We start from the raw sequence: 24,703 nt of genomic DNA, 5'->3' as shown, positions 1-24,703 counted from the left end.
GTTGATACACCAGCTCAAACTAAAGAAGAAGAATTTCCCATTTCTCCTCCCTAGGAAAGTCCAATGTGGGATTCAAGGCCACATGTGATCCTTCTACCCCTGGGATATGAACTTCCCAAGATTCTTAGAAGAAGAAGAAGAAGAAGAAGAAGAAGAAGCAGAAGCAGAAGAAGGTGGAGGAGGAGGAGGGGGGTGGAGAAGGGAGGAGGAGGAAAAGGAGGAGGAGAAGGAGGAGAAGGAGAAGAGGAAGAAGAAGTTGAAGAAGAAGGAGAAGAGAAAGAAGAAGAAGGAGGAGAAGGAGAAGGCAGGGGCAGAGGAGGAGGAAGGGGAGGAGGAGAGGGAGGAAGAGGGAGAAGGAGGAGAATTTATGTATATAATTCACAAAACCTAGCCATCTGCCAGCTGGTAACTTCTGATAGGAACATGGGAAACTCCAGGTTCACCTCACAAAGTTAGGCCACCTGTTGTTATGAAAGGGATGGGAGGGTTGGAATTTCAAGTGTTTATTCAACTCATAAGAGAAGTCTAATGATTACCTACTCTATTTTATTCCTCAGATGTGTGCTGGCAACAGTGCAGGGTCAAGATCACTGCATCAGAGGAGGGAGGAAATGATTCCTGTCCCTCACCATTTCAAGCTGTATGCAGAGCCTTCCCGTCTTGCTTTGCCTGAAGGACACGTGCCCCCCTTACTTATGATGATGGACATTGACTCCAAGTTTAAAATGTTAAAAAACAAAATCAACTGAGTAAATTTTAAAGATCTTACTGGCTTTATTCAACAATTCATGAATCAGACAGCATTCCATCTGGCAGATAGAAAGGAGCTCCAAAGAGCTGTGCAAAATAAAAGACTTTTATAGGTAGAAGGGGGCCGAACACAGAAGTTACTAGCAAGGAGTGGCTTGTTTCAGGCAAGGTCACTTGCCTTTGGTAGATGGCAGGGGTCTATGAGGCAGACTCCCTCAGCAGTGCTGACCAAGTAGTTCCCGATTTCCATTCCTGGGAGAGGTTGAAACTGGAATTAAATTAGGTATTAAGTCTTGGTTTGATGACATGGGCCTGTCGTCTCTTTCTCTCTCTCTTTTTTTTTTTATATTTTTTAAAATTTATTTTAGAGAGAGAGACAAAGCACAAGCAGGGGAGGGCAGAGAGAAAGGGAGACCCAGAATCCAAAAAAGGCTCCAGGCTCTGAGCTGTCAGCATGGAGCCCAATGTGGGGCTCGAACTCATGAACAGGGAGATCATGACCTGAGCTAAAGCAGGACGCTCAACCGACTGAGCCACCCAGGCACCACTGTTGTCTTTTTTTTAATTGATGGAACCCAAACCCCTACCCCTTGGAGAAAAGCAAGATTGTATGGAGGTGCAGACCCAGCTGTCCAGGTTCAAATCCCAAATCTGCCAAGGCTGTGGGACCTTCCACATATCCTTTAATCTCTCAGTGACTCATCCTCAATAATTGTAAAACTGGTTTCCAGGTTCAATGTGAGAAACACCTAAATGGGAAACTTGTTACCCTGCATTACTGTGATCCTGACCTTGCCATGGTATGGCAGAAAACAACCTCTATGCTCTGGAGCTGAAATATGCAACTCAAAGACAGAGTTTGGGATAAAGAAGAATAGCTTTATTGCTTTGTTGGCTAAGGCCTTCAAAACTGCAGTTCCACCTGGAGGAAGGGGCTGGGTGATGGGGGGGTGGAGGGGAGTTATAAGGAAAAATAAGATCAGTTTTGAGAGGAATTGTGTGTTGGCTGTAGCCTCATTCATCGTGTTTTCAGGGTGACAACCAGGTTCCTGGCACAAAAGGCTAAGAAGGGAGGAGGAACATTTGCAAAAGAGAGGAAAAGGGTGGCTTAGTTTAAAATCGAGCTTCGCTGAACCATTAGTGTAGCCATTTTGATTTTTGCTCCACTTGATGCTTTTAAGCGGTTTCAATAGCATCAGGCCACTAAATGCTAAGCAGCCAACTGCAGCTGTATGGCCTGCCTTCTCTGGTTTATCTGTAGTTATCTGACAAAAGAAAACATTCACAGCAGTTCCCCGTCTGGCTTCACAGTGCCACATGTTCCACGGACCCATGCCCCACAGAGATTGGCAAAAATTATTTTTCCAACAACCATCTCAATTCTCTGGAATCTGACGAAGTGCATAGAGCAAATGAAGAAAGATTTATTCGAGAAAATCTACTAAAACTCAGGAAGAACTACATGGAGTCTGTGGTATTTGACCCAAGACCCACCTTCCCGCTCCCCTCGCAGCTCAACAATATGGAAACTGCACTCCTGTCTGGTACACACAAGAACCCAGGGCTCTCTCTCCTCCCAGATCCCAGCCATAAGGCTGTCTTCCTGGCAGAGACAAACACAAGCACCTGTCATCCTGCCCCCAGCTACCTGTTGCCCAGACTAAGTCTCAGGTGAGGGCAGCAAAGAGGTGGGGGTGTCTCTCCTGCTCAGACCCTGCCTGTGGGCCTGAGGCTCTGCACTGAGCATGGCAGGGCTGAGGCTCTTGGAACTGTCATTTCCTCCTGGACAGCTCATGGGCAAGGAATTCCCACCAGGACAGGCAAGCCGGGGAAGCCTGGGGCTGCTGCTTCCCAATCCACTGAGCACTCAGCTACAGGAGTGGGGGTGTCGCTCCAAGAGATGCCTATCATTGTGAGACCAGGAAACTGAAGGGATGCCAGGAAAGACTTTTTGGTGCCAGGATTCTTGCTAGGACCTACACCTGCTGCTTTGCCCCATACATGCCTTTGGTACAGATAACGAGTGTCTTCCTTGTAAAGGTCAAGGAGTTAATGATTTCTTTGGAATCTTCCAACACAATGGATAGCACCTAAGGAGTTCAGGGCATAAGTGATTTATGAAGGAAAACCTGAACACTTCTCTTTCTTTGTACCAGTTCCTGGATGCCTGAGAAGACATGTACACCAGACCACCGTCCTCAGTAAAAACCCAGTCCCCGAGCAAAGACAAGACTTATGCTCCTTTTCCTCTCTGAGTCTCCCAGATGCTCTGTCTTTATCTGCTCTGTCGTCAATAAACTCTGCTCTTACTTCCTCTCGGCTCAAGATTGATTTTCATCCTGCATGAAGTCAAGGACTCTCTTGGCTGGCCCTGCAGGACCTGATCTGGGTCTTCAGACCCAACCAGCGTGCATCAATTGCCACCACCACCAACACAGAACCTTGGGTCCAAGATTTCCCCCAGGAGGGAGAAGCAGACCATAGACAGAGACTTCCAAACTCCTCCCTAAAGGAACTGACTTCATTTGCACAGGTTAAGAGAGATGCAATCTTCAGGGAGCAATCGAAAACAATGGAGGTTATGGTGAAAGACATTTGTTAGGAGATTGATAGATTCATTGAACACAAGGCTAGGGGCGCCTGGGTGGCTCGGTCATTTGAGCGTCCAACTTCAGCTCAGGTCATGACCTCCTGGTTCATAAATTCGAGCCCTGCATCAGGCTCCATGATTCTGTGTCTCCCTCTCTCTCCGCCCCTCCCCTGCTCATACTCTGTCTCTCTCTCTCTCTCTCAAAAATAAATAAAACATTTAAAAAAAAAATAAAAGAAGGCTAAACTGTAGTCAGGCTAATTTGCTGGAGAGAAATGGGGAAAGACACAAGGTGAAGGGGCATCCTTGGGTCAAAACAAATCTCAAACACTGACCTCAGGCAATATACTTACAAAGACACGTTGATTGGATTAGATTCCACCGTGAAGAATTCATTCCTTGAGGCAATGTTGAAAACAATAGAGTAATGGGACCTGAATTTGTGGAGCTTAACAAATGGGTGTTGTTCCACAGAGATCCCTGCCCAAACATCTGACAGCACAGGTGTAACTGTGGGCAGAGTCAAGGCTGCTCCCCCAGGAGGTGCAACATCAGAGGCCTCACCTGGTGGGGGAGTGGTGGGATAGCACTAAAATTAATTTTGCAGTTACGAAACAAGTAAACAGGCATATAACATAGCAAAGTAGGGAGGGGTTGACCAGTAGCCAGACCTGCCACACTATCATCTAAAATATTTTCAACAAAACAATTACAATCTATACACGAATAAGAATGACCCATAAAAAGGGGAAGAAAAAACAGAAAACAGAAGCTCTCTGTGAAAGAGATCAGGTACTCCCCCAAAGAGTCTGTATTATGAAGTCAATGCACTCATGCAAGGTACTGGAACTGTACCCAGTTCCCAGCAGGGTACTGGAACTGATTGGCCTCTGTCCTTTACTAGCTTTTATCCCTAAGGGTGAGGCCACCTTCCCAAAGCTCCCACATTTGGAAGTCTGTGCTGATGCTCCATGTGCCCTGGACCCCTCCGCTCCCACCTCAAGACGTTCCCTGCCTGTTCCCTCGGTTCTGTCCTGCACCATGGGCCTCTCCCCTCTCCCAGGGCCATTCTCATCCCCATGTAAACACCTTAATCGCAGACCCCACCTCTAATTTCGCATGGCCTCCAGCTCTGCCCCACTTCTCTCCAACTCTTGACATGAACCCCGTCATAAACCTGTCCATGCCTGCTGACACCATACCCTTCACTCCCCCTCCACATGGGCGTGATCTCCTCCTAGCACTGAAACCCTCTGACTAAGGTCAGCACCGCCCAAAGGCCCCAAAAGCCAGTGGCCAGCCCTCCATCCTCTACTGTCTTGACTCCCATCAGCACTGGACGTAGTCAGCCATTCCTCGTTCCTGGGCTGTTCTGTTCTCTTGGCTCCTTGGCCCCTTGTCTGGTGTTCCTCCTATCTCGCTGGCTCCTCCCTCCCGATCTCCTTGAGGGCTCCTCCTCCCCCCACCACCCCACAACCAGGCCTCCACGTGTTGACTAGTCCCTTCTGTCCTCAGACAGGAATGTTATCCTTCTGCACCTTCTCCCTGTCCATCACATCCAGTTCAAGGACTTCAAATGTGGCCTTGGCCCAGACACCCTCCCCTCTTGACACCTCCACCTGCATATGGAATAGACACACTTCTTCGGGTCAAAGCAGAGCTCTTCCTTATCCTCTCCAGATCCACCTGTCCAAATGTCTTTCCCAACAGCAAATGTCTCCGCCATCCACCCGTTTGCTAAGGTCAAATTCCTACAAGTCATTTCTTTTCTTTTAAAATCGTGTCCAATGTAGAGAAAAGCTGTAACTCTACAACAGAGAGCTCCTTTTCATCTTAACCAGATTCCCCCACTGGTAACGTTTCACTACATGTATGCGGTGTGTGTCTCATCATAGTCTGCCTGTACGTACATATTAGCATTTCTTCTAAACCATTTGCAGCAGATTGCCTTCATGATGCCCCCATGACCCCCTTAATTCTTCAGGGTGCATTGCCTTACAAGAAGGACACCGTCCTACAGAAGCTAGCACGACCATCAACACCAGGACACTAACATTGGCACAACAGTATCATCGCAGAGTGCAAGGAATCTCATAGATTACCCAATCATGTCCTTTACAGGTCTAGGTCCACAGTGGGGTCATCTGTTTACAATTACCTCAAGTATCTGCTTAGTCTCCTTTGATCTGGCACACTTTCTCCATCTTTCCTTCTCTTTCATGACCTTGGCATTTTTGTAGAGTACGGGCCCGCTACTTGGAGGAAGTCAGTTTGGGTTTGTCTGAGGTTTCCTTAGGATTTGTGCATTTGGGGCAGGAGGAACAGAAAGTGTTTATCACCTGTCTGCTAGGATTCTCCATGGCTTCGTTAATTAATCATGCAAATTAGTAATTAATACCAACAGAAGTATTTGTGGAAACATAGACTTCAATTACATCTACATTTATCATTTGGCATTCTGCAGTAATGTAACACTTTCCCTTTCTCCTCATTTATTAATTTAGTATTTGTAGAAATTCATGGATCTAATCTACCTAATGGCTTATAATGTGCTATCGTTATCTATTTTTGTAGTAAAATGGCCCCAGATCTTACCACTGGGAGTCCTTGAAATACTTTTATGATTCATCTGTGACTGGTACACTATTACTCCTTATCATGGCCAGTATTCCTTTGCCCCACTCCCCATAACAATGTCTTAAAGATTTTCATGTCTATTCTCACCCAAACAATTGGGTGGTATAAACCCTGCCTCAGCACCAGAAGGGCGCCCTGATTTGGCTCATGCTAATCTGTGTGTCCCATTCCCTTGGAGCATACTGTTTGTGTCCAGATGACACCTGCCCCATTTGGGCCAATGAGAACACAGGAGATGTCTGATGGGGCTTCTAGGAAAGAAGCTTCCATTCTCTCCCAAGGGCAGAGGGGCTACCAAAGGACTCTCTTTCCCTCTTGATGACATACTGTAAAATGTAAAGTTTGGACCAATGTGGCCATGGCTGCAGCCAGAAGGAAGCTAGCTGAGATCAGTCTCATTATACAGTGGTGGGAAGACCTGAGAGAATGGCAGGACTGGACCTCTGGGGACACCACTCATTTCTGGGTCATTCTGTGCCTGAAGCTATCTATGGACTGCTAAATGATTTGACCCAATAAATTGCCTTTTTATTTACCCAGAATGAGCTAAGACTTCTGTTGCTTGCAACCAAAGAACCTGAAATAATATACCCCCCAAAACAGCAAAAGAAGACTCCCTGAAGAGAGAAGCAAAGGGTGGGTTTCTGTGCCCTATGACCAAGAACACTCTTACCTACAACCCTGCTACTCTTCCTCATGGTCTGGGAGCTTCTGGGGGTACATCCACTGTGTACCCCAGGCTCTCAGAGGAGTGTGTGTCTCTGTAGTGACTGTCCATACGTATTTCATGACCATCTTTGTAAGGGCTGCTAACATTGACCAGTTCGGCATGAAATCCCTAGCGTCTAGAATAGTGTGGGACAAACAATAACCATTGATTGAACGAATGCATGAGTCACCCAAGCATGCCTTGGAGCCCCTCCCCTCAAGTCCACCAAAGGAAAAGAAGCTGTGGCTAAAAGTTTGCATGGCATTTATTCTCTTGCAGGGGAAGGCAATGAGAAGTTAGCTGAGAGACACTGGAGGGTCGGCTCTGGATCTGGGAGGGCAGAAGCAGGTGGTCGTTGTGGGAGACTCTGTGCTTCTCCCCAGGGTGGGGTCAGAGACCCCAGAGGCTCACAGACCTGGAGTGGAGACAAGAGCAGAGAAGTGGGCAGGGGTGTGTGTTGTCCGGGGAATATGGGGACTAGAGCCACCTGTCCCTACTGAGCACACCTGGAGTCACAGCCTGGAACCCAGTCAGGGGTTTGTGTGGGTTGTGGGGCTTCAGAGATGAAAACCGCAGACTCTAATCGCAGGAAATGGTGGGGACCTCAAAATATGAGGTGACCCCCGATCTGCCGGCATCAAGTCCCACAGCCTCAGTCAGGGCTACACGAGCTGCCAGAGCCAATCAGGGGCCCTTCCCGGCCCATGTGCTGCAGCCGTGGCCTGATCTGCGGGCACAGCTGAGCAGCCCTGGAGGGAGAGACTGAGAGCCCTCCCTGCCAGCGGGGTTCCTGAGCTCAGCTCTCAGGTCCCTAGTGTCCTGGGCAAAGATGTGACCTGTCTCTCTGATGCCCAGGGATCCCATACTAGGCCGAGGGATGGGAGTTCAATCAGGGCTCTGATGTCTTTGAATATCCCAGTCTGAGGTCGCTTGCTTGGTCTTAATCTCCTTACACGTAATCATTTCATTGAATCCTTGTTGAAAATCAGAAATACAGATTCCTATCCCCTTCACAGGGAAGGAAATTCAAGCTCATAGAGGTTAAGCTACCTGACAAAGGTCACATAGGTGAGGAGAGATGGGGGCCAATGTCACCCCAGAATTGCCTTGTATAAAAAGCCCAAGCTTTTTTTTTTTTAATGTTTATTTATTTGAGAGAGAAAGAGAACAAGGGGAGGGGCATAGAAGAGAGAGACAAAGAGAGAATCCCAAGCAAGCTCTGCACAGCACAGAGACCGAGTTAGGTTTCAATCCCACAAACCGTGAGATCATGATCTGAACTAAAACCAAGAGTCGGACACTTAACCGACTGAGCCACCCAGGTGCCCCAAAAGCCCAACGAGCATTTCTCCAACATTTCTAGCTACAGCCCTCCTATCCAACTTCACCACACTTTCCTATGTTGGCAATAGGGGTTCTATGTCACCACAAGGAAACTTGGAGGGACATGTATGAGCTGCTTATGAAGTTCTATGACAGATGTATTTTTATGCTTTTAAAATGTCACATATGCTTGAAAAGGTGATGGGGCCCCTCGAGGAATGAGTCCCTGTTGTCACCTCTGCACTCACCTACCTGATGGCAGCATATTCTGAGTGTCACACAGATTTCCCTGGGAGTTTTGCCACGAAGGATGCCTGGGAGATGAGTCTAATGAATCTGGACACCATTCTCATGCAGAAACCTCTCAGCAACATCACCTCCATGCACACCAGGAATACAGCCCCTTTCATGGTTTCCTGTGGCAGCAGTGGTGACAGAGCAGGACACGGGAAAGAGGTGAGCTCTGCCCAGGGCAGCCCCCTTGCAGGCCCCACAGCTCTAGGCCCTGGTCATCTCTGCCCCTGGGCATGCTGGGAGTGAGGAGCTGGTGCCAGGTGGCCATGGAAGCAGAGGCTGAAGAGACAGGGTTCTGTCAGGTAAGCTTCCTGGGTCCCAGCCTGATGGGGCTCATGCACAGGGCTGTGTGACGAAGGTTAGGAGGGGAAAGATCTCGGAGCCTTGGCAAATTCGATTTTGAACTATCTTCTCCCACCATCCAGTGGAGAAGGATAAAGCTGAGGTCCCAGGGCTGAGGGTGGGCCCTGCAGCGCCAGGGAGCTGAGCAGGATCAGGGAACAAAGCAGAGGGAGGCAGGGAGGGGGAAGCAGGGCTTCTTGGTAGAAACACATCCCCTGGTCCAGCACTTGCTCAGGGCCAGGCATGGAGCTAAGCTTGTCCCACCCCCTCAGCTCCTTTAAAGGCTGAGGCAACTTATGTGACCCATGCCAAGCACAATCCCATTGCACTGAGGCTCAGAAAGCATTAAGGACTTGGCCCAGCCATGTAGCTAGGAAGGGGCAGATCTCAGATTGATCAGTCTTGGACCCAGCGTCACAAAGCTCTGCCATGTACTCATGTGGTGGGGCTGCAGGGGAAGGATTCCTAACCTTCTCTGGCAGCAAGTCTCCTTTGACAATGGGATGGAAACAGGAACACTCTTGCACCTGCATACCAGCTCTCAGAGCTACACAATTTCTGGGGATTCTCTGGAGGAATCTCCACACTGAAGTGGGGGGGGGGGGGGAGGGGACGAATATCCCAAGCTGAGAAGCTCTGGCCCAACCAGGATTCAGCCCCTCCCCAGTCCCCTGACCCCACCCACCCACAGTGCTGACCAGCCTGCAGGGGGCTCCACAAACCACAAGTCCTCACCTGACTGGCCTCCTCTCCCACCATTTTCTTCAGCAGAGACATTATCTTCCAAGATGGCCAACAGTTGTAAATCAGCCCTTCAGTTTTGTTCAGCAGGTCCCTCTGTGAAGAAAGGAAGCCCCCAAGGTGGTTTCTCAAACACCCGAAGAGCCCTTGGCAGGTGGCTTTTGTGCTTCCTAGGCTGGTAGATCATCTAGGATCTTTCTGTTCTTTAGGGCCTGAAGCAGGCTGGCTGGCCCCTGCCCACCTTCCTGCTAGTCTTCGTGGGGCTGAGACACCCCAGAACCTTCCCCACACCCACAGAGCCTCACCCAGCCAGCACGTGCACCTCTTCTGTTCTCTGGTCAGTCCCCAGACCACCCTCTGGGTAGGGCCCAGCCAGACCGAGGTAGACCCCCACCCAGGCACCACCCTGCACAAAACCAGCATCTTCAGCCCTCAGCCCTGCCTCCCCTCCTCCCAAAAGGATGTGCAGCCCTGCCTGCTGCTCCCAGGACAGAGAGGATGAGGAGGGCCTGTGGTAGGTGAACAGGGAGCCAGCAGTGAACCTGGGGCGTCTCCTGGGCCAGCATCTGGAAGAACGGCTCATCCTGACACCTGTCAGCCATGTCCAGGTCATGGTCCTCAGGGGTCAGACCACAAAAGGTCAGCCCTGGGGAAGAAACAGCATCAACATCCCTCCACAAGAGGAAGGAGACAGAATGGTCAGATGTCCTGGCTGGTGGGGAGCCCAGGAGGTGGCCAGAGCACAGGACAGGAGCAGGAATCTGTGAGGGGTCCGGGGGGCCAGTCCTCACACTCCATCCTGGAGCTGCTCTGACCCAGTCTCTGTGCAACAGACATGCTCTCAATTCTTTCTGGAAACATTAGGAGATTATACCACCTCCACCACCACCATCCATGCAACTCCTTTCTGTCTTCCTGTATCCCTCTCTGTCCTCTCTCTCTCTCTCTCTCTCACACACACACACACACACACACACACACACAGATTTGGAGATGCTCTAAGAGAACACTACCCTCATCTCCTTTCAGAGGTTGTTCTTTCTCTCTTGCCTTCCCCCAGGAGGTCAAATCTGGTGGCCCAGCCCAACCCAGTCTCCAGACTGTCCCTACCCTCTGCTATGAAGAAGGTGCCAGGATGTGCATGAGAAACATCCTTACCCGGGGTGGCCAGGAGCACTGAGGCAAGGAGCAGGAGGGCCCAGGAGGTCATGGTGGGGCAGCTGCTGAGGCACCCTCCACACCCCGCTTTATGTGGCTGGCCGCCTCGCAATCTGACCTTGCCGGGTCCTGCTCCTCTTGTAGGGCACCTCCCCGTGTCACTGGCTTTACCACAAACACAGACACCAGTTTGTGGAGAAGTGGGGGGAGGAGTGCTTCCTCAGAGACTCCACGCTGTCTATCTTCCACCTTCCCCCACCACACACACACACTGCTAGAGCTTTCCCAGTGAGTGGGGGGTGCTGGAGGGCAGCAGCTGCCATGATGCACCCCCCACCCTGCCCCAGGATGAGCTAATGGACAGAGCAATCCCTGCACCTGAGGTCTCAGGTAGGCTCTTGGCCCTGGAGCTTCCCACCCCTCCCCCTTCCCTCCCCTCCTCTCCCAAGGGTCTATGCTGGTGTCCCTCCACCAGCCACCTCCTGTATCCCTGCTCTCCCCCAACCATTTCAGCCAATGGAGCACCACCAGATTCCTCCAGATTTAGAGACAGGTCCCTCAGTGTAGATGCAGACAGCTCCTCCCAGCCCTGCTCTCGGACTTGGTGATCCCCGAGCATGGGCACCGCAGACACCCTGGGTCCCCAGCCCCTCACCAGCCTCCCGGCCACCATGACGGAGGCAGGCTTTTCCCTCAGAGCCAGGTTCAGCCCAGCCGTCCCTCACCTGGTCCATAGGGAAAGACACCCCTTGAGAAGGAAGTGAGCCCCGGACAGGGATCTAGTCCCAACTCCCGGGTCTGGCCCCTCATCTGTGCCATGAAGGTCACTGGCCTCATCTGCAATGAAAATACAGGCTGTGCTGGTCACATCCACTATCAGATAGAAAATAAGTCATTGTTTAGTGTAAGTGTGTCCCAAAGATTGCATGGAATACGCTCACACTGAAATGTGTTTGCTGTTTACCTGACACTCACATTAAACTGGGCATCCCACCTTTTGTCTGGCAACCTTCCCCCACCTCCTTCGCGGCTCAGAGGAGGAAACTGGATGCGGAGAGCAGGGGCCCTGACCTCAGCCACGGGGCCGGCTGGGGTCCTGCTTGGACTAGAACCTTCTCCCACCTCCAGCTGCTGAGACGGCAGAGGCACGCAGCCAGGACAACCTGGCAAGGCCCCCTCAGCACCTCCCAGCCTCCTGTTACCCTTCAGTATCTGCTGGGACCACTCCACACCTTCCACCTGCCCGGGAATCCCATCATGGGCTAGTGCTGAGCCTCAGCCTGCCCTTTTTCTCTGAAATACTCTACTTCCTGAGCCCATTCAGAGCCCTGCTCTCCGCTCAGCTTCTGCCTAGAAGGAAAGAGGGTGGAGTCCAGGCAAGCAGGCCTCTGACAAGCTGGGGGCACCGTGAGCTACATACTCCACCTCCTGGAGCCTCAGTTCCCTTACCTGTGAAATGGGTGTAGTGTCACCTGTTCACAGGGCCCCAGTGACGTGTGTGTGTGGGTGAGGAAGCTTTACAGCCTGCGATGTGCCAGGTAGGCTGGGTCAGCATTCCCCAGTGTGACTTCTGTGAGGCCTCCTCCCATGGGAGGTGAGCAGGTGCTGTCGAGGGGAGTAGAGGGGTTCCTGCTCTCAAGAGTAAATGCCGGTCTAGGAAGGTGCAACAGGCTCCCTCTAAGGGAACTTCTCAGCACTTCAGCATGGTAGTATGTGTCACCCTCTTATTAGAATCAAAATAAAAGAAGGGACATTTTGACTGACCTTACAGAGAGGATAATGTTTATACTATGAACAATTGTATGTTACTTTATAGGACAGCTTATACTAAAATGGACACATTTCTATAAACTACTGAAACAAACTGAAAAGAATGGAAAGTGTGAATAGTCCTATAATAAATTAGTAAAGAGGTTGAACTCATAGTTCAAAAACTACCCACAAAGGAAATCCCTCGACAGATATCTTCACAAATGAATTCTAACATTAGAAGAAGAATTAATATTCCCCCATTGAAAATTTTCCAAAAAATAAAATATGATGCCTGGATGCCAAAACCAGAAAAAGAAAATGAAGAAACACACCTGGCAGAATAATATTGCCTATGAATAAGGATGCATTAATCCTCTACAGAATTTTAGCAAACTGAATCCAGTAAGACATAAAAAATCTGTACTATGACCGACAAATTAGACTTTATCTGGGATACAAGGGGATTTAACATCAATTCCTATAATTCACCATATCAATACAAAAACAAACAAACAACAACACCCCAGGGGCACCTGGGTGACTCAGTTGGTTTAGCGCCAACTTCGGCTCAGGTCATGATCTCACGGTTCATGGGTTCAGTCCCCATGTTGGACTCTGCACTGAGAGCTCAGAGACGGGAGCCTGCTTCAGATTCTGTGTCTCCCTCTCTCTCTCTCTGCCCCTCCCCTGCTTATGCACACATTCTCTCTCTCTCTCTCTCTCTCTCTCCCTCGCTCTCTCAAAATAAATAAATAAAACATTTTAAAAAATACAACAAACAAGAAAAACCATATGATCCTTTCAATGAATACAGAAATATCATTTGACAAAATTCAATATCCCTTCACATGAAAACACACTAGTGGAATAGATGAGATTTTCTGCAACATGGTACATGACATCTACAAAATTCCCCCAGCTGACATCCTACTTCATGATGAAAGCCTAAATACTTTCCCCCAAAGACCAGGAAGAAAACAAGGATGTCTGCTCTTGGAACATCTATTCAATATTGCACTGACGATGTTTCCCAGGAAAATTAAGTTAGAAAATATGAAAAAAAATCCATCCAGATTAGAAAGGACGATTGACAGCTATTTCTATTAGCAGACAATATCATCCTGTACTTAGAAAATAGTAAGGAATTCAACAAGAATGACAAAGAATCAAAACAGAATGTGTCGATGCCACAGATCTCCATTTTCAAAGTGATTCAGACTGTCCAACACTAGATTTTGCTGGATTAAAATTAATCTGTGGTAGGAACTAGGCCTCTAACTATATTTTATGTGAGTAAAGATGATCAATCTTAGTTGGAGACTGTTTTTGTGTAATTATTGTAAAATCTCTGTAAAAGCATGCTAACAGGCTTCACTTAAAAAGCATCATAACCTTGGGGACCTTGGGTGGCTCAGCTGGTTTAGCATCTGACTCTTAGTTTCGGCTCAGGTCACAATCTCACCGTTGGTGGGATTGAGCCCCATGTCCAGCTCTGTGCTGACAGCTAAGAACCTGCTTGCGATTCTCTCTCTTTCTCTCTGCCCCTCCTCTGCATGTGCTCATTTGCTCTCTCTCACTCTCGCTCTCTCGCTCTCTCTCTCTCAAAATAAATACATAAAATATCTTTAAAACTCATTAAAAAATCTTTAAAAAAAAAAAAGCATCATAGGGGCACCTGGGTGCCTCAGTTGGTTAAGCATCTGACTTTGGCCCAGGTGATGATCTCACGGTTTGTGAGTTCGAGCCCCACACTGGGCTCTGTACTGACAGCTCAGAGCCTATAGCCTGCTTCTGATTATGTGTCTCCCTCTCTCTCTGCCCCTCACTCACTCATGCTCTGTCTCTCTCTCTCTCAAAAATAAATAAACATTTTAAAAAAGGATAACCTTTCTACTCATATGGAAACCTAATGTGTGGACCACTTTTGAGAAAATGCTGTCCTGCTAACCATCTTCTGCAAGACCATGTGAAGAAAGTGCTCATAAAAGGAGTTTAAGGGGCACCTGGATAGCTCAGTCGGTTAGGCATCTGACTTCAGCTCAGGTCATGATCTCACCGCTCATGAGTTCGAGCCCCATGTCAGGCTCTGTGTTGACAGCTCAGAGCCTGGAGCCTGCTTCTGATTCTGTGTCTCCCTTTCTCTCTGTCTGCCCTCTGCTCACACTCTATCTCTCTCTCTTTCAAAAATAAATAAATGTTAAAAAAAATTTTTTTTTAAATAGAAATTTAAACATCTTCAAAACATGGTGCTGGAAAAGCTGAATAGACCCATGGAGAAGAATGAAGGTAGAATCTTACTTTCCACCGTATACAAAAGTCATGAGAAATGAATTAAAGATCTACGTTGAAGCCCACAAGTAAAAAACCCCTAAAAGAAAACATAAAAGATGCATGACTTTGGATTTGGCAATGATTTCTTAGATATGACACCAAGAAATGCAACAAGGGCAAAATAAATAGTGTTTTGTCAACTTAAGTATTTTATGCATCAAATGGCACAATTGACTAGGTGCAAAGGCAGTTTATGGAATGGGAGAAAATACTTGCAAATCATTCTCAAATAATGGGCTAATAACCAGAATATACAAAAAACTGTTAAAACTCAACAACAAACATCAAATCACTCAATTTAAAAGTGTGAAAACGACTTTGAGTAGACACCCTCCCCACAAGACACACCAATGGCTAATAAACATACAAAAAATGCTCAACATCAATAATCCTTAAGGAAATGCAAGTTGACACCACAATGAGATAGCTGTTCAAATTGCTGTTATCCAAAAATAGAAAATTACAAATGTTGGTGAAGATGTGGAGAAAGCATGCACTGTGGTAAAATTGTAAAACCGCTGTGCAAAGCAATAGGGTGGTTCCTCAAAAAATTGAAAGTAACACTACCATATGAGTCAGAAATCCCACGTGTGGTATTTAATGAAGGAATTGAAAGCAGGATCACGAAGAGATCTGTGCATTCCCGTGTTCATAGCAGCACTATTCACAATACCCAAGAGGTGAGAGGAACCAGGTGTCCATGGACAGGTGAACGGATAGACAAAATGTGATACACACACACACACACACACCCATATATTATTCAACCTTAAAAAGAAAAAATCATGTCAAATGCCATAACATGGATGAACATTGAGGACACTAGGATAAGTGAAAAGGCCAGTCACAAAAAGATAAATACTACATGATTCCATTTATACAAGGTGTCGAGAGTCGTCAAATTCATAGAATAAAAGTAGAATGGTGGTTTCCAGGCTAGGACAGAGGGAGGGAAAAGGAGAGTTGTGGCTTAATAGTAAGTATGGACTTTCAATGTTGTGATATGAAAAAGTCCCAGATGTCTGCATCACAAGAGTGTGAATATACACAACACTGCTGCGTGTACATTTAAAAATTGAGAAGATGGTAAATTCTGTTATGAGTTTCTTACAGCAATGAAAAAATAGCGTCCCTGATAGAAGGAGGTGGTTCACATTGCACACAAGCGCTTCGCCTTGAGATAACCACCAACCTCCCTGTGCATTAGAACTTCCTTCTGCATCCTTCCCACCTCATCACACAGGAGGCCACAGGACAGGCTCTCAGGCAATGCCAGTTAATAAAATGAATAATTGTTGCTTCTTCTACAAACAGAGGGGAGTTAGGGTGCTAGGTAAATTTCATGTGCTATTACTAGTCGTTTGTAGATTGGCAGGTGCTTGTGGTAAGGGTCTTTATTTCATTTGTTTCCTATTCTGACACCAGGGTGTGACACACAGTAGGGACTTGTCCCAAGCTCTGAGAGAAGCCACTGGAAAGTGAGGAGATGTGGTTGTTGTGGTTTGGAAAGAGCCTGGGGCTGCCCTGTCCAGAAGGGATGGGGGAGCCAAGGCAGAAGGAAGTCTGAAGACCACCCAGAGACAGATGCAGAGCCTGGCCAGGGCGAAGGGGTCTGCACCAGGATGGGGCAATTCCAACTTCCCAGGAGGGAGTCATTTGCTCCAGCTTGGGTCAGGGGTCGACGTGGCCTGGAGGGAGGGATGTCACATGACACAGGCTTGCTGTCCTGGGCTGTTGGGTGGGTGACAGGGGAATGGTAGAGAACTGAGAAGGGCCTGGCGGTGAGCAGGTACCCCCAGTGGAGTCTGGATTATGAAGCCAGTGCACTCACGCTCCCTCCTGACAGGCTACAGGAGCTGGCTTGGCCTCTGGCCTTTACCAGCTTTTATCCCTAAGGGTGAGGCCACCTTCCCAAAGCTCCCACCTTTGGAAGTCTGTGCTGACGCTCCATGTGCCCTGGACCCCTCCGCTCCCACCTCAAGACGTTCCCTGCCTGTTCCCTCGGTTCTGTCCTGCACCATGGGCCTCTCCCCCCTCCCAGGGCCATTCTCATCCCCATGTAAACACCTTAATCGCAGACTCCACCTCTAATTTTGCATGGCCTCCAGCTCTGCCCCACTTCTCTCCAACTCTTGACATGAACCCCGTCATAAATCTGTCCATGCCTGCTGACATCACATCCTTCACTCCCCCTCCACATGGGCATGATCTCCTCCTAGCACTGAAACCCTCTGACTAAGGTCAGCACCGCCCAAAGGCCCCAAAAGCCAGTGGCCAGCCCTCCATCCTCTACTGTCTTGACTCCCATCAGCACTGGATGTAGTCAGCCATTCCTCGTTCCTGGGCTGTTCTGTTCTCTTGGCTCCTTGGCCCCTTGTCTGGTGTTCCTCCTATCTTGCTGGCTCCTCCCTCCTGATCTCCTTGAGGGTTCCTCCTCCCCCCACCACCCCACAACCAGGCCTCCACGTGTTGACTAGTCCCTTCTGTCCTCAGACAGCAATGTTATCCTTCTGCACCTTCTCCCTGTCCATCACATCCAGTTCAAGGACTTCAAATGTGGCCTTGGCCCAGACACCCTCCCCTCTTGACACCTCCACCTGCATATGGAATAGACACACTTCTTCGGGTCAAAGCAGAGCTCTTCCTTATCCTCTCCAGATCCACCTGTCCAAATGTCTTTCCCAACAGCAAATGTCTCCGCCATCCACCCGTTTGCTAAGGTCAAATTCCTACAAGTCATTTCTTTTCTTTTAAAATCGTGTCCAATGTAGAGAAAAGCTGTAACTCCACAACAGAGAGCTCCTTTTCATCTTAACCAGATTCCCCCACTGGTAACGTTTCACTACATGTATGCAGTGTGTTTCTCATCATAGTCTGCTTGTATGTGCATATTACCATTTCTTCTGAACCGTTTGCAGCAGATTGGCTTCATGATGCCCCCATGACCCCCTTAATTCTTCAGGGTGCATTGCCTTACAAGAAGGACACCGTCCTACAGAAGCTAGCACGACCATCAACACCAGGACACTAACATTGGCACAACAGTATCATTGCAGACTGCAAGGAATCTCATAGATTACCCCAATCATGTCCTTTACAGGTCTAGGTCCACAGCGGGGTCATCTGTTTACAATTACATCAAGTATCTGCTTAGTCTCCTTTGATCTGGCACACTTTCTCCATCTTTTCTTCTCTTTCATGACCTTGGCATTTTTGTAGAGTACGGGCCCGCTACTTGGAGGAAGTCAGTTTGGGTTTGTCTGAGGTTTCCTTAGGATTTGTGCATTTGGGGCAGGAGGAACAGAAAGTGTTTATCACCTGTCTGCTAGGATTCTCCATGGCTTCGTTAATTAATCATGCAAATTAGTAATTAATACCAACAGAAGTATTTGTGGAAACATAGATTGCAATTACATCTACATTTATCATTTGGCATTCTGCAGTAATGTAACACTTTCTCTTTCCCCTCATTTATTAATTTATTTTTTCTATCTACCTGAATTCATGGACTCTAGTTTACACAAGGGGTGAATATACTGTTGTTTTTATTCATTTGAATAATCTAATGGCCCCAGATCTCACCATTGAGAGTTTCTTTCAATAGCTTTTTTTATTGTAACCTGATAGATACACTATTTCTCTTTGTGATGGCCAACGTCCATTTCCCTCTCCCAATAATATTATCTTCCCAGATTTTCGTGTCCATTCTCATCCAAGTGATTGGGTGTGAAAAACCCTGACTCAGCCCCTGGGGGTGACCTGACTTGGCTCATTCTAAGCTGTGTAGCTCATGCTCTTGGAACAGAGTGATGGGTTGCAAATGAGCACCTGACCCATTCATGCCAATGAGAACAGAGATGTTCTTATGGGACTTCTGGAAAAGAAGCTTGCATTGTCTTCCAACGAAGGTACTGCAGAGAAGCTGCCAATGAACTCTCCCTTTTGATGACATACTGTAAAATGTAAAGCTGGGACCAATGTGGCCATGGCTGTTGCCCAGAAGAAAGGTAGCCTGAGATCAATCTCACTATACACAGGTGTGAAGACATGAGAGAATTACAGAGAAAGAGGACTGGAGCTATTGTGGCACCACTCATTTCTGGATCATTCTGTGCCTGAAACTGTCTATGGACTGCTTAATAATTTGAACGAATAAACTACCTTTTTTATTTAAACCAGAAAGAGCTTAGGGGTGCCTGGATGTCTCAATCGGTTGAGCATCTGACTTCAGCTCAGGTCATGATCTCACAGTTCATGAGTTCAAGCCCTGCATCAGACTCAGTGCTGACAGCTCAGAGCCTAGGAGCCTGCTTCAGATTCTCTGTTTCCCTCTCTCTCTCTGACCCTCCCCCAATCACATTTTGTCTCTCTCTCTCTTTCTCTCTCAAAAATAAGTAAACACTAAAAAACAAAAAACAAAAAACAAAAACAGAAACAGCTTGTATGTCTGTCATGAGTTCGAGCCCCGCATCAGTCTCTGTGCTGACAGTGAGGAGTCTGCTTGGGATTCTATCTCTCTCCCTCTCTCTGTTCCATCACCCCACATGCATGCTTGCTCTCTCTCTTGGAATAAACAAATAAACTTAAAAAAAATGAACTTTCATTGCTTCCAATCAAAAAAATCCTAGATAACACACTTCCCCCAAAACAGCAAAAGAAGGCTCCCTGCAGAGAGAAGCAAAGAGTGGGTTTCTGTTTCCTTATGACCAAGAACACTCTTACCTACAACCCTGCTACTCTTCCTCATGGTCTGGGAGCTTCTGGGGGTACATCCACTGTGTACCCCAGGCTCTCAGAGGAGTGTGTGTCTCTCTAGTGACTGTTCATAAGTATTTCATGAACGTATGTGTAAGAGCTGCTAAGGTTGACTTGTTCACCACCAGATCCCTAGCCTCTGGAACAGAGTATGCGACAAACAATAACCATTGATTGAATGAACTCATGAGTCACCCAAGCATGCCTCTGAGCCCCTCCCTTCAAGTCCACCAAAGGAAAAGAAGCTGTGGCTAAAAGCTTGCATGACATTTATTCTCTTGCAGGGGAAGGCAATGAGAAGTTAACTGAGAGACACTGGAGGGTCGGCTCTGGATTTGGGAGGGCAGAAGCAGGTGGTGGTCGTTGGAGACTCTGTGCTTCTCCTCAGGGTGGCATCAGAGACCCCAGAGGCTCAGAGACCTGGAGTGGAGACAAGAGCAGAGAAGTGGGCAGGGGTGTGTGTTGTCTGGGGGATATGGGGACTAGAGCCACCTGTCCCTACTGAGCACACCTGGAGTCACATCCTGGAACCCAGTCAGGGGTTTGTGTGGGTTGTGGGGCTTCACCACAGAGTCCAACGCAGGGCTTGAACTCACAAACCACGAGATCATGACCTGAGCCGAAGTCAGACACCCAACCGACTGAGCCACCCCGGCACCCCATCTTTTTCTTTTTTAAGTAGACTTCGCATCCAATGCGGAGCCCAATGCAGAACTTGAACTCATGACCCTGAGGTCAAGACCTGAGCTGAGATCAAGGGCCAGATGTTCAACCAAGTGAGTCACCCAGGTGCCCAAAGCCCAACCTCTTCTTAATGAGTATTTCTCAACCGTTTCCAACTACAGCCCACCTACCCATAGTCTCCAGACTTTCCACACAGTGGGGGGAAGTAACGTGTCACCACATGGAAGCTTAGAGGGACATATATGAGCTGCTTTATGAAGCTCCCTATGACAGACGTATTTCCGTGTTTTTAAACATTGTTGCACATAGTTGGGAACGAGATCTGGGCCCTCCAGAAAGGGGTCACTGCAGTCACCTCTACACTCACCTACTTGACACTTGCACAGCCTCAATGTCACACAGATATCCTGGCGGGGTGGAGCATTCAGGATACTCTGGACGATGTCATTTACATACTTGTTGATGGTTTCTTTGCAGATATTTTCCACCAAAGGAAATTGAGAGCACACCAGTTCCGCAGCCTTTTCAATGGTCATCTACAGCAGCAACAGCACCATAACCAGATAGAGGAATCAGGTGAGCTCTGCTGGGGTCAGCCCCCCTTCAGACCCCAGCAGCTCTAGGCCCTGGGCACCCTGACCAAGGGCATGCTGGGAGGAGGGCCTGGTGCCAGGCGGCCACGGAGCAGAGGCTAGAGAGGCAGGGATCAGAACTCATGCCCAGGCACCAAGGCCCTGGCCCAAGCCTGGCCAGGAGGAGCTCTTGAGAGAAGGACAGTTGACCCTGTAGTGTCCCAGTCCCCTGTACATCATTATCCTGCCCCTGCCTTCTGTGTGGAGAACAGCACCCACGGCTCCTAGACCCACAGGAAGGGTTCTGCCTGCCAAGCTTCCTGGGTCCCAGCCTGATGGGGCTCGTGCACAGAGCTGTGTGATGAAGGTTAGGAGGGGAAAGACTTCGGAGCCTTGGCAAATTCAATTTTGAACTATCTTCTCCCACCATCCAGTGGAGAAGGATAAAGCTGAGGTCCCAGGGCTGAGGGTGGGCCCTGCAGTGCCAGGGAGCTGAGCAGGATCAGGGAACAAAGCAGAGGGAGGGAGGGAGGGAGGGGAAGCAGGGCTTCTTGGTAGTAACACATCCCTTGTTCAGCAGGTGCTCAGGGACAGGCATGGAGCTAAGCTCGTCCACCCCTCAGCTCCTTTAAAGGGCTTCGATAACTTACAAGGGGCCATTATGATCCATCCCACTAAACAGAAAAGAAAACTGAGGCTCAGAAAGCATTAAGGACTTGGCCAAGCCAGGCAGTTAGGAAGTGATAGCTCTGGGGCTGATTAGTCCTGACCCAGGCCCCCACTGGACCCAGACTCACAAAACTCAGCCATGGACACATGTGGAGGGGCCAAAGGGGAAAGATTCCTACCTTTTATGGGGTCAGGTTTCCTTTGACAATAGGATGGAAAACATGCACACTCTTCCTCCTACTTTCATTCTCCCACAGCTTCCCAACTTCAGGAGATTCTCTGAAGTCCCTCCCCAGATAAAGGAAGGAACCATGGATCCCTGCTGAGAAGGTCCAGCCCAACCAGGGTTCAGCCCCTCCTCAGGGTCTTGTCTGGAACCCCTACCATGGCCTTGACCAGCTGGCAGATGGCTCCTTAAACCACAGGAAATTACCTGAATCCGCTGCAGTCCCACGCAATTCTTCAGCCAACTAAGTATCATACGACAGGTATCACAGGGGTTTAAAGTCAGGTTCTGCTGTCAGAAAATGAAGACCCCCAAAATGGTGTGTTAGACACCCCAAGAGCACTTGGTAGTGTCCTTGGTGTCTCCTAGGCTGGCAGAATCATCTAGGATCCTTCTGTTCTTTAGGGCCTGAAGCAGGCTGGCTGGCCCCTGCCCACCTTCCTGCTAGTCTTCGTGGGGCTGAGACACCCCAGAACCTTCCCCACACCCACAGAGCCTCACCCAGCCAGCACGTGCACCTCTTCTGTTCTCTGGTCAGTCCCCAGACCACCCTCTGGGTAGGGCCCAGCCAGACCGAGGTAGACCCCCACCCAGGCACCACCCTGCACAAAACCAGCATCTTCAGCCCTCAGCCCTGCCTCCCCTCCTCCCAAAAGGATGTGCAGCCCTGCCTGCTGCTCCCAGGACAGAGAGGATGAGGAGGGCCTGTGGTAGGTGAACAGGGAGCCAGCAGTGAACCTGGGGCGTCTCCTGGGCCAGCATCTGGAAGAACGGCTCATCCTGACACCTGTCAGCCATGTCCAGGTCATGGTCCTCAGGGGTCAGACCACAAAAGGTCAGCCCTGGGGAAGAAACAGCATCAACATCCCTCCACAAGAGGAAGGAGACAGAATGGTCAGATCTCCTGGCTGGTGGGGAGCCCAGGAGGTGGCCAGAGCACAGGACAGGAGCAGGGATCTGTGAGGGGTCCATGGGGCCAGTCCTCACACTCCATCCTGGAGCTGCTCTGACCCAGTCTCTGTACAACAGACATGCTCTCAATTCTTTCTGGAAACATTAGGAGATTATACCACCTCCACCACCACCATCCATGCAACTCCTTTCTGTCTTCCTGTATCTCTCTCTGTCCTCTCTCTCTCTCTCTCTCTCACACACACACACACACACAAAGATTTGGAGCTGCTCTAAGAGAACACTACCCTCATCTCCTTTCAGAGGTCGTTCTTTCTCTCTTGCCTTCCCCCAGGAGGTCAAATCCGGTGGCCCAGCCCAACCCAGTCTCCAGACTGTCCCTACCCTCTGCTATGAAGAAGGTGCCAGGATGTGCATGAGAAACATCCTTACCCGGGGTGGCCAGGAGCACTGAGGCAAGGAGCAGGAGGGCCCAGGAGGTCATGGTGGGGCAGCTGCTGAGGCACCCTCCACACCCCGCTTTATGTGGCTGGCCGCCTCGCAATCTGACCTTGCCGGGTCCTGCTCCTCTTGTAGGGCACCTCCCCGTGTCACTGGCTTTACCACAAACACAGACACCAGTTTGTGGAGAAGTGGGGGGAGGAGTGCTTCCTCAGAGACTCCACGCTGTCTATCTTCCACCTTCCCCCACCACACACACACACTGCTAGAGCTTTCCCAGTGAGTGGGGGGTGCTGGAGGGCAGCAGCTGCCATGATGCACCCCCCACCCTGCCCCAGGATGAGCTAATGGACAGAGCAATCCCTGCACCTGAGGTCTCAGGTAGGCCCTTGGCCCTGGAGCTTCCCACCCCTTCCCCCTTCCCTCCCCTCCTCTCCCAGGGGTCTCTGCTGGTGTCCCTCCACCAGCCACCTCCTGTATCCCTGCTCTCCCCCAACCATTTCAGCCAATGGAGCACCACCAGATTCCTCCAGATTTAGAGACAGGTCCCTCAGTGTAGATGCAGACAGCTCCTCCCAGCCCTTCTCTCGGGCTTGGTGATCCCCAGGCATGGGCACCACAGACACCCTGGGTCCCCAGCCCCTCACCAGCCTCCCGGCCACCATGACGGAGGCAGGCTTTTCCCTCAGAGCCAGGTTCAGCCCAGCCATCCCTCACCTGGTCCATAGGGAGAGACAACAGCCCGTGCGAAGGAAGTGAGCCCCAGACAGGGATCTAGGCCCAGCGGCCCGGGTCTGACCTCTCACCTGTGCCATGAAGGTCACTGGCCTCATCTGCAATGAAAATACAGGCTGTGCAGGTCACATCCACTATCAGACAGAAAATAAGTCATTGTTTAGTGTAAGTGTGTCCCAAAGATTGCATGGAATACGCTCACACTGAAATGTGTTTGCTGTTTACCTGACACTCACATTAAACTGGGCATCCCACCTTTTGTCTGGCAACCTTCCCCCACCTCCTTCGCGGCTCAGAGGAGGAAACTGGGTGCGGAGAACAGGGGCCCTGACCTCAGCCACATGGCCGGCTGGGGTCCTGCTTGGACTAGAACCTTCTCCCACCTCCAGCTGCTGAGACAGCAGAGGCACGCAGCCAGGACGACCTGGCAAGGCCCCCTCAGCACCTCCCAGCCCCCCGCCCCCTTCAGTATCTGCTCGGACCACTCCACGCCTTCCACCTGCCCGGGAATCCCATCATGGGCTAGTGCTGAGCCTCAGCCTGGCCTTTTTCTCTGAAATACTCTACTTCCTGAGCCCGTTCAGAGCCCTGCTCTCCACTCAGCTTCTGCCTAGAAGGAAAGAGGGTGGAGTCCAGGCAAGCAGGCCTCCGACAAGCTGGGGGCACCGTGAGCTACATACTCCACCTCCTGGAGCCTCAGTTCCCTTACCTGTGAAATGGGTGTAGTGTCACCTGTTCTCAGGGCCCCAGTGGTGTGTGTGTGTGTGTGTGTGTGTGTGTGCATGTGTGTGTGAGGAAGTTTCACAGCCTGGGATGTTCCAGGCAGAAGTAGGCTGGTATCCTGGGTCAGCATTCCCCAACATGACTTCTACAAGGGTTACTCCTGTGGGAGGTCAGCGGGTGCTGTCGAGGGGAGTACAGGGCGGCTCCTGCTCTCAAGAGTAAATGCCGGTCTAGGAAGGCGCAATAGGCTTCCCTCCCAGGGGACTTCTCTAGCACTTTAACATGGTGGTGTGTGTCGCTCTCTTATTAGAATCAGAAATAAGGGGCGCCTGGGTGGCTCGGTCGGTTGAGCGTCTGAC

General features: G+C 49.6%; 1 protein-coding gene across 6 annotated transcripts; it reads right to left on the bottom strand.

Annotated features, from left to right (window-relative positions):
* Nucleotides 1-6,933: 6,933 nt before the first annotated feature.
* LOC122497121 (antimicrobial peptide NK-lysin-like) lies at nucleotides 6,934-23,150 on the bottom strand. Of its 6 annotated transcripts, none has more exons than XM_043603881.1 (5): nucleotides 22,878-23,142; nucleotides 22,272-22,375; nucleotides 21,741-21,824; nucleotides 20,434-20,602; nucleotides 6,934-7,101 (listed from the first exon to the last, which is right to left on the bottom strand). In XM_043603881.1, exons 1-5 carry the CDS (start codon nucleotides 22,927-22,929, stop codon nucleotides 7,094-7,096), a joined length of 417 nt encoding a protein of 138 aa, XP_043459816.1. In that variant the 5' UTR covers nucleotides 22,930-23,142; the 3' UTR covers nucleotides 6,934-7,093. The 6 variants fall into 6 exon arrangements, 5 of the variants coding, with proteins under 5 accessions (XP_043459816.1, XP_043459818.1, XP_043459820.1 ...); XM_043603883.1 differs by having other exon boundaries at nucleotides 21,741-21,821; nucleotides 22,878-23,134; XM_043603885.1 differs by lacking the exons at nucleotides 20,434-20,602; nucleotides 21,741-21,824; nucleotides 22,272-22,375; nucleotides 22,878-23,142 and adding exons at nucleotides 8,258-8,425; nucleotides 9,381-9,482; nucleotides 9,929-10,032; nucleotides 10,545-11,192.
* Between the last annotated feature and the right edge of the window lie 1,553 nt (nucleotides 23,151-24,703).

This window comes from Prionailurus bengalensis, chromosome A3, assembly GCF_016509475.1.
Source record: "Prionailurus bengalensis isolate Pbe53 chromosome A3, Fcat_Pben_1.1_paternal_pri, whole genome shotgun sequence".
NCBI classification, from domain to species: domain Eukaryota; kingdom Metazoa; phylum Chordata; class Mammalia; order Carnivora; family Felidae; genus Prionailurus; species Prionailurus bengalensis.
Note: the sequence above shows the minus strand (reverse complement) of the source record. Positions and strands in the feature narration are given on the sequence as shown.

Excerpts from the sequence above, each read along its gene's own strand:
- LOC122497121 (XM_043603882.1), bottom strand. The coding sequence starts at position 22,929 with ATGACCTCCTGGGCCCTCCTGCTCCTTGCCTCAGTGCTCCTGGCCACC. Across the intron at positions 21,825-22,271 it reads TGGCCCAGGAGACGCCCCAG|CAGAACCTGACTTTAAACCC; the intron begins GTTCACTGCTGG and ends ATTTTCTGACAG. Across the intron at positions 20,603-21,740 it reads TGGGACTGCAGCGGATTCAG|ATGACCATTGAAAAGGCTGC; the intron begins GTAATTTCCTGT and ends TTGCTGCTGTAG.